This window comes from Desmodus rotundus, chromosome 3 (genome assembly GCF_022682495.2).
Source record: "Desmodus rotundus isolate HL8 chromosome 3, HLdesRot8A.1, whole genome shotgun sequence".
NCBI lineage: Eukaryota > Metazoa > Chordata > Mammalia > Chiroptera > Phyllostomidae > Desmodus > Desmodus rotundus.
Genome location: NC_071389.1, coordinates 133,754,799 through 133,771,794, shown reverse-complemented (window position 1 = coordinate 133,771,794; position 16,996 = coordinate 133,754,799). Strand labels below are relative to the sequence as shown.

General features: G+C 39.4%; 1 protein-coding gene and 1 long non-coding RNA gene across 13 annotated transcripts in view; one reads left to right on the top strand and one right to left on the bottom strand.

Moving 5' to 3' along the window:
* Positions 1–16,996, bottom strand: part of KCNC2 (potassium voltage-gated channel subfamily C member 2) — a 198,081-nt gene that overhangs the window by 9,749 nt on the left and 171,336 nt on the right. For all 12 annotated transcript variants that reach the window (XM_053921105.2, XM_053921109.2, XM_053921111.2 and 9 more), the window contains one exon: positions 605–1,532. In XM_053921105.2, the coding sequence (XP_053777080.1) occupies positions 605–1,532 (928 nt within the window). The remainder of the gene's footprint in view (positions 1–604; positions 1,533–16,996) is intronic.
* Positions 9,038–13,359, top strand: LOC123478642 (uncharacterized). The gene is made up of 3 exons (XR_006653914.2): positions 9,038–9,197; positions 12,531–12,596; positions 13,274–13,359. It is a non-coding gene; the product is annotated as an uncharacterized lncRNA (long non-coding RNA).

Below are 16,996 nucleotides of genomic sequence, written 5' to 3'. Positions count from 1 at the left end.
GTTGATACACTATCTAATTTAAGAATAATTAAATGTAATCAATTCTCCAGAATATTATTAGGGAAGACCTTTCTTATTAAAAGGGCTATCTTCCATATCACCTCTTTGATGTGTAGGCCTTTGAAATGTAAACATCCATTCTTCTTAAGTAACTGCTTCTTCTGAGTTAGGTGCAAATGCATGGCCCCATGTGGCAGAGATAAAACTGAGACAAACACATCAAGCCAAATGATATGGGGATCAACATTTTGAGGATGAAAGGTGGAAAATGGCCAGTACCATACCATCACATCGTGCAGGGAAACAAAGAAACACAGGCACAAATGCAACACATAGGCAAAAGAAAATATTGGCACCATCAGCGAAGGACATTCCCACTGAAGCAGGAAAACTCTACAGACCAGCTAGACAGACTTCTACTTAGAATTCATTTAGAAAAGCTACATTCTAGCTACCTGTAAGCCTGACACAAACACAAGTTTTGTGAATGGGTAGAACTGAAAACTCATGAACATTTGCAGAGAATGAGAATGATTGCCTACTACCTAAGGGACATACTGGTCTATAAAGTACTTAATGGCATGCATTTGGACTTGCGACTTACCTGATCTGCTATGTTCCAGAAGTCGATTGTCTTTGCCCAGGCATGCGTCACCCTGGGTGCTATTGCAGGCCATATTTAATTCTGTCTTGCAAAAAGTCGGCGAGCTTGCCTGAGGAGCAGGAGGGATGTGCTTCTTTCTTTTTCTCGGAAGTTTCTGCTTCGCCATTGCCAAGGAGTAGTACATTCCAAAGTTGTTGACAATGACGGGCACCGGCATGGCTATCGTCAGCACTCCAGCTAGAGCACACAGGGCTCCCACCAGCATTCCTGACCACGTTTGGGGGTACATATCCCCGTAGCCCAACGTGGTCATGGTCACCACAGCCCACCAGAACCCAATGGGAATGTTTTTGAACTGTGTATGCTCACTAGCTGAAGGGTCGTTAGGTTGAGCGCCTACTCTTTCGGCATAGTAGATCATAGTGGCAAATATCAAAACCCCCAGCGCCAGGAAGATTATCAGCAGCAGAAACTCATTAGTGCTGGCTCGAAGGGTGTGTCCGAGCACCCGCAGACCCACAAAATGGCGCGTGAGCTTGAAGATCCTCAGGATCCGCACAAATCTTACCACCCTGAGGAAGCCGAGGACATCTTTAGCAGCTTTGGACGACAGCCCACTGAGTCCCACCTCTAAGTAGAAGGGTAGGATGGCCACAAAGTCAATGATATTCAAGAGATTTTTGATGAATTCAAGTTTATTGGGAGAAAAAACAATACGGACTAAAAACTCAAAAGTAAACCACACCACACACACTCCTTCTACGTATGTCAAGGCGGGATCCGTCTCAATTTCATACTGTAGAACAGCACTTGTGCCGTTGATGACTGGCTCTGTCTTGTTTTTAACAATATTGAAAGCTTCGTGGGTCTCCAGGCAAAAAGTCGTGATTGAAACCAGGATGAAGAACAAAGAAGCGAAAGCGATAAACTGTAGGGGGGGGAAAAGAAATGAGAGAGAGAGGATGATCTAAACCGTAACATACTTAGATTCAAACTGAATCTAAGCATCAGTCTCTGCAGAGGAAAAACAATAAAGGCAAACGGGAAGATTTCCCTTGGGATGCTGCTCACGTGAAAGAAGAGATGTACAGGTAACATCAATTAGAGTCACACATGCAATGCATTTCAAGTTCTGTTTTCAGCTTATACAGGTAAAAAATTGGATTTATGTTGGGAAAAATTTCTTAACTGTTCTGTACACCTGTGAAGACAGCATGAAAATCACTCCTGAAGGATGGCAGAGGGCCACAGACTGAAAAGAACAACAAAGGTAGACAACGGTTCCAGACATTGTTCACGATCCTAGAAATCCTCGTGTTGCAGATGAAGTTTTACATCTACAAGGCAGGTGTAGTCCACACTGACGGAAACGTGGGAGCCACCCAAATTTAACTGTAGGCTTCTACCTATAAATAAAACGTTCCGGTTATCATCAAGTATGAACGTGAGAAAAAAACCTTTGAGTTATGTTACTATCTAAATTACACCAATTTAAGGTGGAGACTGTTCCAAAAGAGCAACTCTAGGGAAGAAGATAGGCAACAAGGCTGATGAGGGGGAAACAGAGTTAAGGAACCGATTAAAAGACAATTTCTTCCTCCCCTGAAAAAGAACTCCGAATGTTAAGAGTATCGTGTTATAAAGTTGCAAGCATTTTTTATTCAACTTTTTCATTTCTTCAGTCAACAGTATACGAGTACACACAGCTCTTACACAGACTAATCATAAAAGTTCTCTTATGTAGTTCTTACTAGTACCAGAAGCTCTTAAGAGCAATTTACATGATTAACTCATATCAATACTTATAACAACACTCTTCCTACTGCATTTTACAGTTCTGGAATATTAGCTACAGAGTTTAAGACATTTTTCCAAAGTCATACAATACAAAGTGATAGACTTGCGACACTAAGCTGACAAGTTTTCCCCCAGATCCTTTTCCATTAACTACTAAAACCTCCAACGTAGAACACAATGGTTGAAACACTTATCTTTGCTTCACATACTTCTTGAGAGTAAAGATCTAAAAAAGCTGAAACCCAGTTGTCTGGGTGAATGGCACTGTTAAGTCAGTACCAGAGGCTTCCAAAGTAGCTGGCAGATATTCCTAGCGCTCTCTGACTTAGCGTGCTTAATGACTACCAAGGATTGGCCCTTCAGTGTCCAAGTAGATAAATTATTCAGGAGCAGGAGGTCATCAGTCAAGTGGAGAGAGGTCCTCACTTGGAAATAATATGGTATATCCCAATCCAAAATTGCTCCCTAATACCAACTCCTCAACCCTGCCATTGAGAAGACCTAAGTTTCAAGACAAGATTGAAACCAATTCCCTTTTTTTAAAAAATGCAAACAACTGTAATTGAACAACAATAAAGTAATAAAAAAAAAAACCCTGGTCGAGACTCAATGTGAGAGATACAAATCTTACCAAATATGTAAGAGATATATAAAAGGACTGAAAAAAAAATCTTAGGACTTCAATTATCTATCTGCCTTAAAGAAACACCCAAATTATGGAATTGTCTCTCTGCAGTGTGCCAGTCAGTAAAGCGATCATGTAGCTTTATAAGGTGTGTGATTCTCGTGGTTTTGACTTATTTTCCCATGCACACCTTCCTACTTCCCTTGGTTCTGACACACGATTTGACTTATCTTTCTCGGGCATATTGTGAGATTTTTAGCTTGTTTTTCCACTCATCTTTCCCTTTCATCAAATACAGGTTTGTTTGGGTTTTTTTAATTCAACTACATCTTAAAACAGTATCAATAAGACACCTTACATACTTTAAAAGATCACATATTTTTTTATGCTTCTCGTGTTCTTCAGTCAGCATTTCTGCAGCTAACTTTACAGTCTCAAACCCTCTCCACCCACATTCATGTGGTGAATACAGTGGGATTTTCCAATATTGCTTTTCAACATCAGCCCAAGCTCACCAGCCCATCTGCCATACAACAAAGGCAGTTTACTAGTATACACTGATGCCTGTAAATATTAAACACTGGGACTTTGCCAATCAGACAGTTTCTACTTTTCATTCATTCAGGCAACAAGTATGTATCAGGTGCCTCTCTGTGCCAGACCACAGGGCTAGGGCCTTAATTCCTTGAGTTACTCACAATCTACTAGGGATACAGACATTAAATAATTAACCCTAAAAGTTATGTAATTGCAATTGTGGTACATGCAATAAAGACAAAGGAGGATCAAAAGGAAGTTTATTTAGACTGAGGGGTCCTAGAAACCTCTGAGAAAGTATCACTAGATTAAACTTTGAGGAGTGAGTGGAGGGAACCTGATGGAAGGGAGGTGCACGTCGCACAGTAGGGAGCTTCGACACAGGTCTGGACTTTTCCAGTCTCACTTTCTTGCCTGCCGCCTTGACTCTATAACAGCGCGGGACCAGCGGGTTTTCCAATCTGCGCTTCCGTTCAAATCACGATGAGTAAGTCCCAACCTAGCACAGAGCCCCTGACTTTTTAAAGATGAACCTCTTTTTCTGAAAAGCTTTAAGTCAGCCAAAAACATCACCTTAGTCTTAAATTAGGTTGTAAGGGGACTTTAGAGCAGTCGGACTGGTGGTAGCCTTCCTTCCAACTTGCTGATCTGTTGGAAAACCTACATAGTTCAATTATCTTAAATTGTTGTCCCCAGCCCGTTGTTTAGGACGAAGGGAAAATAAAAGATATATATTAAAATGTTTTTTCAATTTAAAGCACTACACAGATATTATATATCATCATTATACATATTTTAGTATACATTCAAAATATAATTATTACCTCTTTAAGAACCACTAGAACTTTATGTTTATTAAGTAAATTATTATGTTGTCAGTAAAAGATCAACAGAGTCTTAAGATACCACATTTGGTGGTTAGAATGGCTAACATGACTCATCCTGCACTTGGAAATCATTTAAATTGCCCGCCCATATTCCTAGAAGAGGAGTGTGGCCTAAACATCACATTCATTAAATATACTTGGGGGGTTTACACAAAGCAAATCCCTCACCCCATATCAGATGTCAGACGTGTGGGAAGAAGACATCTGCATTTAAGAAACTTCCTAGGTGATTGCTATGCCTACTGAACTTTGAAAACCATGGCAACAGTGTTTTTTTCCCAGCAAATTGATAACACAATTGATAAATCATTATTAAATGAATTGGAGGAGATTTTTTTAAGTTATAAGCATTTGTGTAATCTTAAAAGAACAGAAATATGAAACACTTACTACCTCCTCAATAATGGGATGCTTGTGCCTTTGTGTGTGTAAGCTGTGACATAATTCTGGCCTTCACACAAATACCTGTGGACAGAGGAACTGAACAGCCTCCCTCTATATTTACACAACTTTAACACACAAAACTTTGGAAGCCAAAAGTTGTTTGTCTGTTTTATAAGTCATTTGGGATTTGCATTTATCAATATTTTTTTAAAGATTTTATTTATTTTTTTTAGAGAGGGGAAGGGAGGGAGAAAGAGAGGGAGAGAAATACCAATGTGTGGTTGCTTCTCATGGGCCCTACACTGGGGACCTGGCCTGCAACCCAGGCATGTGTCCTGACTGGGAATCGAACCAGCAACCCTTTGCTTCACAGTCTGGAGCTCAATCCACTGAGCCACACCAGCCAGAGCTGCATTTATTGGTATTTTTATTAGCATTACTTGAAGCACATCACAATTCTATATTTGTATCATTATTGTGATTGTAATAGTTCACTATATCTTTGGCTTTTGGCAAAGTATTTAAAAATACTTTGTAAACCTGCTGGAGTGTAACAATACTATAATAGGAAAATGAAAGAGTATAAAAAAGAAAACAAACTTTGGCATTCTGGAGACAATACTCATCTCAGAAATAGGTAATTATTTTGCTTTAAAACACTCAGCTAGACAGCTTTTTTCTTTCTTTTTTTTTTTTTTTTGTAAAGAGTAAGGACACTAGGTATGGTATCGAAGGAGAATGTTGCAACAGAGAGCTGAACTAGGCTGTATAATAATATGGTAGGAAATTGGAAATTGGTCTGAAAGTGTGGACGTTTGAAAACAGTTGAATTCTAAAGAGAAGAAAATGGGAAAGTTCTCAAAAAGAAAGGAGGAAAGGCCTCTAATATGATGGCAAGAAAGGAAGAAATCCCTCCACACACAGAGCTGCAGAACTTTGGGATACTAATGAGAACATTAAACTGTAAGAGGCTATTGTGCAAACAGCTCGGTGTTGACAGAGTAACAAAGGGAGTGGGCCCTGGAAGGACAAATGGAGGGGTGTGGGCAACCACGGGAGGCAAGATACACAGTGAGGTTCAACCACACAGGATGGTGACAGGAGTGAAAGGTGATCAGGAGAAACTCAGTCTGTATGAAAGTCCTGGGAGATACTGGGAGGGACAGAACTGTCCACGAGATGAAGAAGAACTCACTGTGTTAGGAACTGAGTGTGAGTGTCAAATGAAAGGGTGACCCTAGAAGCCCTGAAGACGTGGAGTTACACAGAGGTAAAACCTGATTGCATAAGCAAGGAGTCTGTGCACTTGACCTGAACTCACTTAAAGAACCTTGGACGTAGAAAATGCCTTCTTTTGTGTCTGACTTACTGTGCTGAGCTGAAATGGGAGAATAGGAGGTTAGATTGAATAATATTAAGAAAAAAAGAAAGAGAAAGGAAATAGGGGAAAAGATTTTATTTATTTGTGTTTTTCCTCCACTGAGCTGTGAACTCTTGAGGACTAGAATGATGTCATGTTCATTTTTGTATCTCTTGCTTATGGCACAGTTGTTAGTATGTAGTATAGCTGGATGAATGGATAGAAGGATGGGGAAATTAAAGAAAGAATGGGTAAATGAACAAAATAACAAGGTAGAGTGCATTCTAACGGAAATACAAATGATGTAAAAAAAGAAATAACATTGAAACAAGAAAGTATAAATATTGAAGCAAAAAAGCCAAGTTTATAGCAGAAGCCAATGTAACTGGTTTATTGATCCAAATGTTGCCAATAGTAGCTTCCATTCATTCTGTTAATGGAGTCTGTGTCTTAGCGGGTAGTTGGAAAACAAAATCACATTGTCATCTCTCTTTCTTTTCCCCTGTGATTAAACTACAAGCTCTACAGGCATTGAATCAAACTAGAATGAGGCATTATCACAATTTAGAAACAAGGTATGTCACGTTGACTGAAATTCCAGAACCGATATATCATTCCAGGCATTTTCAAATGGAATCCCCTGCTAAAATATAAGCTTGTGGGTCCAATGAGTATGCCACCTTTCCTCCACAGGCCACTCAGTGTCCATGTTTAGACCCACAGGGTGCCCAATGCCCTCTTCCCAATTAGCCACCCTGAAAAGGACAGTCCTGACTCCAAGTTCTACATAGAAGGCCTTCTGTCAGTCTACCTCAGTGAGAACATTTAAGTCGATCTCTAGTACGTGTAATAGGCTGAGAGAAAGTGGGGCAGGGGTATGAGATAGATTTTTATGCTTTATCATTTTCTCCCCTATTAGTATTAAATATAACTGGATTGGATAACTAACTCAAAAGTGCCAGAACTTTCAAAATGAAAGGAGCACCAGACACATTGAGTGACCCTTCTCTGTGCTCTCTGAGCCCAGGACCACTGATGTTATAGGAAGTTTCACAGATTTTGTTACTGGTTCCACCCGTCTACAAGTTGTTCAAAGACAGGGACTGAAACATTTATCCCCAGAGCTGAGGAGAGGTCTGACCAAAGGCAAAACATAGATGCTCAGTTCTTGTGGGATCAGCAAAAGAGCAAATGTTAAAAATATGTTTATTTGGTATATAAAAATTCCTTTGTCTCACACAGAATCTGCCCTTTAAAAGTCATTTAATCCACTTACTTCACAACTAGAAACCTCACCATACAGTATTTTGCAAACCCTAAAGGCAAAAATCAATTGAAAAATTAAACTCAGCTCTATTTGTATAATAAATGTCAGTGAGATCATTTAACATTTGGAGATTAGCATTACAAAGAGAATTTTGTTCTGTTTACTGCTGCTTTTATGAAAGGTAGCCATAGGTAGAAATGATAAGGGTTCAGCATTTTTCTTCAGAATCTGTTTGCCATCCACATGAAAACAAAAAGAAGTAAAGAAATTGTTCAAAAGGAATTTTTGCTTTTTTTTCTCTTCTTTTATTGTTGACACTATTACAGATGTCCTCTATTTTCTCCCCTTTTTGCTCACATCCAGCTGGCCCCACCCAGCCTTCGCCACACGGGCTACACACAGACGCACGTGTGTGTTCTTTGGCTAATCGTGTCCAAAGAACGAGAGTCCCCCCCCACACCCCCTCTGGGGTCTGTCAGTCTGTCCCATGTGTCCATGCCTCTGGTTTTATTTTGTTTGTCAGTTTATTTTTGTCATTAGATTCCACATATGAGTGAGATCATATTGTATTTTAAGACAAGTTACTTAAAACATAGGCTAAGGAATTTCAGTTTTTAATATTCCACATGAAGTACCTCTAGTTTTAGTTTGTACTTCAAAGACATTATATGTTTTCCAAATGGGACTCCTTCATTCCTACTTTGCTTAATCTGCTTTTCTCTCCTAAATAATGAAATGAAGACAGGGAAAGAGTAGGGATTTCAAGTATTGAAGTATCTGAGCTCCTAGGGCTTCCTGATCCAAAATTTTCACTTTGGGAAATTTATTCTGGTAAAATATTTATATAAAAGTACAAGGATATATGTAATAAAAAAATTCACTGAAGTATTATTGGTACGAACCAAACATAAATATCCATGGGCTGATGGCATGTCTGTAGCACAGCATCACGAAGAACGGCATAGCTCCCTGTGCACGGGTAAGGAGTCTTCTCCAAAGAAACGTCGAGCCCGACCCAAGAAGGGCTGTGGCACGACGTGTGCAGTCTCACCCCACCTCTTCCTGCGTTCCTAATGCGCGCACCGCAGAGAAACGCTGGGTCCTCAGCACTGGTGAGTGTGTTGTCCGTGGGCAATTCTGATCTTATAAAACTTTAATTTTTTTATAAAAACTTTCATCATATATGTTTAATTTGAAAACAAAGTTCAAAGAAAGTAATGACCCAGAGAGGATTAAACCTAGATCTTCATTCTTAGTGATCATAAAGCTGCTCGTACCAGCCTGTAGGAATCACACGTTGGCAGTTTGCCATTTTTCTTTTCTCTAGCACGTTAAACTTGGCAGGTGCTCTTAATTAGGCATGCATTCAAGTCCCATACGCTAGCTTTGCTATAATTAACCAGTGTGCCGTGGTTCACAGAACCACAGTCTCCAGAGAGAAAGAAATACTCCTTTCATTAGTAAGTCCGTCCTCCTGGCCCAGCCAAAAGGGGACAACTAGTGTCCAGGTCTGCTGGTTCCAGGCGGGGTTGACAACGACTTCAGACTCTTCTTAGGCTGGGAAAATGAATTTTTCTTTGCCCAAGTTTTACCATTTAAAAGATTACTACAAACTCTACTGCATTTATGGTACAAATTCGGTTGAAGAAGACTGATCTTTCTTCAGTGCGGACACCATAAATATACATGGCTATTAAATTCAGAAGTCAGTGAAGATGAAGAAGATTAAGCTTCAGGTATCTGTGTATAATTATGTGTGTGTTTATAACACATTGTTTTATATCCATAGCTACATATAAAATATGTTTAGTGTATGGTTGGCTATGTATTATATATGTATGTATAAATTATATATAGGTATAAAAATATTAATAGATTTAAAAAAATATAATGTGTAGATATTTCAAATCAAGAAAACATACCCAAGTATTACTTTTGGCTTCTGAAATTTATGTGGCCTAAGATAAATATTTCCATGTATGTTTTCTGATATCCTTGTCCTATATAAATACACACCATTCCCTCTATGTATATTTTTTTAGGTCACAGGCTGATTTCACTGAAATTTTGATTGCTTACAGTTAAGGCCCATCCACTCACACCCAACCGTAATTTTCTGGGATACGGGAAAGGGGGCCTATACATATGTTACAATAGCATTATTGCAATGAATTATGGTGTTCAAAGTTAGCTGACTTGAATTAAAAGTTATCAAATATGAATATGCAGTATCAATTTGCTTCTATAAGTCTCACAACAAAATTTAAAGTGTTTGTGGAACTAATATGGTTTGTAAAACTGATTTTTGAGAATTGTTTCATTAAACGAGATAACTTCTATACTTCTTAGTCAAAAAATGATAATAAATTACATATAATTATTTCACTATAAGCATGAATATAAATTATAATTCCTAAATTTCAATTATTGACAGCTCCCCCCACAATGTCCTACTTTAACATATATTAATTTGTCTTAATTTATGGTTTAAATTAATCTGAGGTTTCTAAATACTTCAATTTGCCTTTGAATGATAGGCCTACACCACCATGATCTAGGATGACTTAGAGGGCCGTGTTTTTGAGCCCTATCTACCACGAGTCCCAGTATATCTTTCAGGAGCCTAAAAATCACTTTCCAAAACAAAATTATCCAAGAATCTCTGGTTTATTTAGTTGAAAGTGAGGGTGGTGAAGGAATGACAAAATTGAAGATGAAGGGAAGTGGCCAGCATAAAACCATCTGCCAGAGATTTGCTGATTTAGATACACCTGTTTCTTTCAACATTATAGCCCTGTGGTTATAACCCACACTCCAGGGGTGTCCAACCTTTTGGCATCTCAAGGCCACACTGGAAGAAGAACAGTTGTGTTGGGCCACACATTAAATTCATTGCGACACGTAATCACAAAAAAGAAACCTCATAATGTTTTAAGTAAATTTACGATTTTGTGTTGGGCCACATTCACAGCCATCCTGGGCTGCACGCAGTCCCTGGGTGGCAGATTGCACACTCCTGCTACACCATGCTGTGTACGCCTGTCTACCCAGTGTGCATGCTAAAGGGGCTTTGTACAAAGCCTGACAAGCTCAGGGGAGCCCTGCATGGTGGGCCTTACAAACTCGGAGACCGAAAGTCTGGTGTAGTCAACCACATAGGAAGGTCTGAACATAAAAACTTCTAACTAAAAGCCATCATGGTGCGTAGGTACCTCCTAAGCCAGCAGCTTCCTTGACAAAGGTCACTCTCTAAGTGAGCCTCCCTATTGTCTTTTTGCATCTAAGATAACATACCCTTATGTTGTCAGTGGAAGTCAGGCTCTCCGTGGGATCATGAGGAAAGTATTTCAAGGATCCACACACAGGAGATTGTGATGTGGCAAGGTCTATTCGGGTAGAAATACAAGCTGCTCCCTGGGTTTTCAATGTACCATCTCCCTCTTTCCTGCTATGGAAGAAGTCCAACTCTGTATTTAGCAAGGCCAAAACAAAAGCCAAGGTGCATAGTTTCTGCTTCATATTAAAGCTTAGTCCTTCAGAGCCCCTGCTGTCTGCTGCAGCCTCAGTATTTGCTAGACCCACACGATCACGTGTTCCTGGGTGAGACAGAGCACAAATGTATGGGGCAAGTGCATTCCCAGGTGGGCAAGAGAGAAAGAGAGACCTTCTCTGGTTCCCTGGGATTCTACTAGTTTGGGTTTGGGATGGACCAAGTGCTTTTTCAAAAGAACCAATCAACTTCCCAAGCTTTTGTGGGCTTTTTATGGGCCACCTCCCAATGAATCCTTTCTTCTCACAGACCAGACTGACAAGCTTCTTTGGTCAAGCACCTCCCCCTGCATCCTCCTGCTACAATCCATTCCAGAGAGGGGAAGGGAGGAGTGTTAATCCCCTTGGAGGAGCAATCCTGTAATCCCCTGGGGTGTGAAGCTGTAGCTTCCTGGTGAAGCAAACAAACTTGTGCTCCCCAGTTTATTAAGCTCAATACCTAATTCCCTCTGTTCCCCTTTCTTAATAATTAGCTAACTACCTATGATAACACTTGGAGTGTCAAAGTAAGCCCTTTGATTCTGGACCCCACAGGGTTCAACCTCCCAGCAGATCAGGAGACCACAGAAACCTCATTGTTGCCTCTGTTTTACAAAGTAATTATTAACTACCTGTTACCCACCAATGTAAAAGAAGAGAGGTGTCCTCCTTTTACTCTTTCTCCAATGTCAGAGATTTTCCCACTCTGTTTTCTATTGCCTCCTTAACCTACCATTCTCTGGATCAAAATCACAATCCATTGAGATTTTGTTTCCCACAACTATAATCAGTCTGGTCCAAATAAACATAAAAATTCTCTACTGATTTGGATGTTTCTTGCATCAACACCTGCAGTGCCACTTTTGCTGATCCAAGGACATTAAATGGTGTCCCAAGCTTTGGTCCCAAATATTATTATTCTCTTTTTCCTATTTACTTGCTCAGCAATCCTTTCTAAAAACATGCCATTATGCCCAAGTAGTCAAACACTATGAGTCTTCCCAGGCAGAGCTCCGAAGGAGCTGGCCCTTCACCACACATACTTACATATTAGTTAGGACTTTGGTACTCCTTCTTCCTCAAGTTCCTTTGGGTTAGTGGATATTTGCTATCGCTGGCTACGCAGGCCACTCTAGTCTCCCTCAGCAGGTATCCTGTGTGGACACAGGACCCTAAACTGTCGGTTGTTCCTCCTCCGTTGACAGTCTTGGTCACTCTTGCAAGTAGTCGCAAATTCTTCCCAGAGGGCAGAGGCAAATTTTCTATATTCCACAAAAAGAAAGTTCCTGTGCAACTTGTAATTTTGTTACCAGACGTAGAAAAGCCATTTTAAAAATCTGGAAGGGATTGATTGGCTATGTAATTGGAAATCCAATACGAGCCAACATGAGTGCTGCTTGTCTTAGCAATTTAACTATACCAACAGCTATCAAAGTGTAGTCTGGGGACTTCTAGTGAATCTCAGATTTCTTCTAGGGATCCATAAAATCAAAATTAGTTTTGTAATAATGCAATTTTTTTTGCCTTTTTACTCTCACTAGTTTACAGGAGAGTTTTCCAGAGGCTGCACGCCACGAGCTATCACGGCAGACGGAATGCTCAAGGAGGTAAGAGAACCCAGCCATCTTCTATTAAGCCAGACGTGAAAGAGACTTACAAAAACATAAAACAATGTCACTTTACCAATCAGCGCACTCAGCACTTGGACTCCTTTTCCTTGCTCAGCACCTTCGTCTGTTGAATCACTGAATCCTACAGATTCTCAGACTTGATATATCTCTAGTTTTACCCCCCTTCTCTTCATTCCCAGTGCCAGTAGCTTAACTTTTAATTTGCCTTTAATTAGCTTTTCCTGGAGTACTAGGACTAAGCACTCCTTTGAAGGAACAAATACGATTATCTCATTCATCTGCTTACAATAGTTTAATGGCTCCCAATTACAGGATAACACATAATGCTCTTACTATGTCATTCAAGAACCTTCTTTCCGTGGACCTCACATACATCTCTACTGTGAACATGACCCTCCTCTGTGATGTACAGGTGCTCCGGTCCTCATGCCTCCGTACATACAGTTCTTCTCTCTGAAATACACCTCTTGCCTTTGAAGGACTGGCCAAAAACTACTTAGTATTCAAAGTTCAACTCCAAAATCACTTGGTCATTGAAAAAAGTTCCTGGAATCTGAGGCAAAATTAAACACTTTCTTGTAGTTTCCTATCCAGGTCCCTACTACAGCACTGACCACATTTCTATAATATTCTATTTTCTGATCCTTTGGCAGGACACACGCTTGTTCCAGCAAGAACTTTTACCTGTCTTCTATGTCAAGGAGGCTGAGCTGGCACTTAATAAATATTTACAAGAAGTAATAGCGAAGACTATGGCCACACCAAAAATAAGGCTTCATTCTGTTTTGCTTCATTTGTTTACACCCATCTACTACCCCTAGATGGATTTGTAAGAAGACGTATGACCACAACAGCATATGAAAAAGACTATCACCTTTTACTGATTGTAAAAAGACGCTACTGTAAGACTAATAAAGGATCAGATTGTCGGTTTCAGGGACAGGAGCAGGGCAATGTCAGAGGTGAGAACAATGCTTCGAGGAGGAGGGATTGCAATGGCAATTTCTGCAGAGTTCAAAGAAGATAAAAATAGAGATAGGCCTATTAGATAAGATAATTAGGGCATCATTAGTTTTGCCAGGTGAGGTTTTAGTAAAGGAGAACAGAGATTTCGGGATTGACAAGTTAGTGGGTATTGAGAAGTACAAGTGTCAAATAAACACACACACACACACACACACAACTCATTCACAAGGGTTTGAGTCAGTTTTGTCCATAGAGATCATTACAAATTTCAACATTTTTTGGCTCTGCTCTAGGAATAAACAAAATGGGCTAATTCTAGACAATATAAAAAGATAATATAGCACTGAACCATATTTTTGAAAAGGTAAAGAACTTAGTAATAAAAGTTAATATTGAATACTTCTGAATATTACCAAAATTACCTAGATAGACATTTTCTATCCATAACCAATCAGCAACTTTCTAATTGTTTTGTATCCTGTTTAACTAATTCTACTCCCAAAATCTAACTGTGCCTCCATTGTCCTAAGAAGCATCAGGAAAGTAAGAAATTCAGGGCCATGCACTGATAACAGTTCTATAGGATTAATAAATGATAATCGAAAAAATGTAATAGCTTTCAGATGCCAGGAGGAATACTGCCATTGCCGTTGGAAAGACTGCAACCCCAGAAAATTAATGTATGTTTTCTTCTAAAAATAATAGCACCCCTAATACTAATAGGTAATATTCAGTGAGCACATCTGTACTAAAAAATAACTTTCACTTCATTTAACCCTGCAAACATATTTCATAGTAGATTCTGTTATTCCATTTTACAAAGAAGTAAACCGAGGTATAGAGACTAAGGTCAAAGCTCTCTGTTTTGTACCATATATTGCTTGTCTGATTCAACTTTCTTTCTACAACAATCTTCTACTCTACTGAATGTACATACTGACAAAATAAGTATTATAGTGCTCCTATAGTGTTTTACACGCATATATGCATGTGAACACACACGCACGCTAAAGTCTGGTCATCAATAGTGCAAAACCAATCAAGCCAGGGAAGTGACATTCCTAAGCTTTAATCCTGATCTGTCTGATGGATCTTTATATTTGGTACTTTTTCAAGGTCTTTATAAAACAAATCGTTCCCTAATCAAACGCTGATTCTAAATAAGGAAAGACAGCCAAGCAAATGAGTTCCAGGCTAAAAAGTAATTGTGTTTTTAATTATTTGAACAAAGTTAACTACATCTGGGGCCTAAAGTATCTAAAGAACTCTGATACTTGCATGAATGGGCAAGTATAGGGCAGATTCTTCCTTCTTTCTATGCTTTCCTTTTAAACTCTATTTTTTGGCTGAAGAAAGAAATGGTTGTTTTCATAGACTATTTAGCTAATTTCAGAGCTTTCAGAGCAAAGTTTATAGAACTTGCCCTTGATATAGAGACAACAGGAGGAAAGCTTCTTAATATTTAATAGAGCTGGAAAATACTACATTTAATATTCTCTTCAGCTTGCACAGCGCTGACTTAGAAGGAAACCGAAAGGCGTCTCTTAGCCACGTGCAGCCTCTCAAAAGTGCAGTCAGTAAAGCATTCTCTGAAGCGACACCCACGACTTGAATGGTTACATTTTTAAAGGGAAAACAACTCTTTAAAGATTTGTGTTGAAAGTTTAGTTAGTTGGGAATGGGTAATTGAACCATGTTTTAAAGTTTTGTTCATGTTCTGTTTTTTATCACCTTATTGTTTCTTTAAAAAACTTCAACTATTTGACAACAGCCAGAATTTTATCTAGGCTTTGTTTATTTTCTTCTGCTTTGTCATTTTTTTTTTTGAGTAAAGAAACAATTTTAAGAATACTAAGCAAATCAGTTTTCTAATCTTATTTAACAGTTACTGAACATCCAAAACGCTTCGTTGATTTTGATTATAAGAATGTGAGAATTCCTTTAGATAGGGTAAGCTTTTGAAAGACCTCAGACTAGAAAAGGAACCCTCCCCCACATATCTAAAAGTACCTTTCAAATAGTTATACTCCTTCATGGGATTTTTTTTTTTAGTGCCCTACAGTTTTGTTTTTCTCTGTCCTGCAATTTCTCTGTAGGCTGTCCAAGAGTCTATAATTCATTCCAGTAAATATTTCTTGTCCAACTATTAAGATGAAGTCACTTTGCAGTGAGTTATGGAGAAACAAAGACATTATTGTGCACAGGAACATGTAATCTGTGTGGGGAAGTGATGTGAAAATAAATACTTCAAATAAAAGTAAAATATAGTTTATTCAATAAAAAGAAACAAAAGGCTTTAAAGTCAGCCATCAACCCACCTCAGTCTTCCTTCCACTCCTATTTCTCCAATTAGAATAGCTAGCTCCTGCGGAGGTCATCAGTTGCAAGCTTGTTTCCAGTTCCAAGGGATAGTTTTATGTTCACATTCTCAAAGGCAGCAAAAGCTAAAGGTGCTGTCCCTCTGAGATGCTCTCACTAAATGAATTCCAGGATACCATGTTCTTCTGATTTCTTCTTTGCTTGGTATTCTCCTCCACTTGATCTCCAAGTGTGTGAGTGACATAAAATTCCACCCCAGACCTCCTTCTGTATTTAGGTGCCACATTATGGTCCAGTTATTAAAACCTACATTCATTTGCCTGTGATTCAAATTTACATACCCTGCCCTGACCTCACTGAGCTTTAGGCTGCTTTCTTGCTCGACTTCTTTCTTGTCATTGTCACAGGGCCTGATGTCAAATAGGCACACTTTTTTTTTAAATTTCTTTTCTCTCAAATGTGTTCTTCCCCCGCATCCTCTTTACCTCAGTAATGAGAACACTGTTACTCAAGTCAAAACTGAGAGACCATCTTGGTGCCTCCTTTTCCCTCCTCACTTCACTGCCTAATCCACTAACTCATCGGACTCCAAGTGACAGTCATCTCTTTGAGAAATTACCATCTATTTGTCCCCATGCTTCTGGACATTGCTGCAGTAATCTATTGCCCTGTAAATATAATGCCCCAAACATAGCAACTTAAAACAACAAATATCTATTATCCCAGTTTCATAGCAGTCAGGGTAGGTCTGTGTGGGTCTGGGTCAGGGCCTTTCATGGGTTGCAGGCAAGATTCCATCAGCAGTCATGGCCATCTGCAGATTTAACTGAGGCTTGGACCTGCTTCCAAGGTGGCTCACTCACAGGCTGTTGGCAGGAGATCTCCATTCCTCATTGTCCATTGAGAGAAGACCTCAGTTTCCTACCACAGGGCTCCCTGAGTGTCTGCACCATCACAGGTCAGCTGCCTGCCCCAGAATGCAAAAGGGAGAGAGCACAAGGAAGACAATGTGGTGCCTTTTTTGGCCTAGTTTCAGATGTTACTTTATGCACCATCACTTTCTCCACATTCTATTTGTTAGAAACACATCA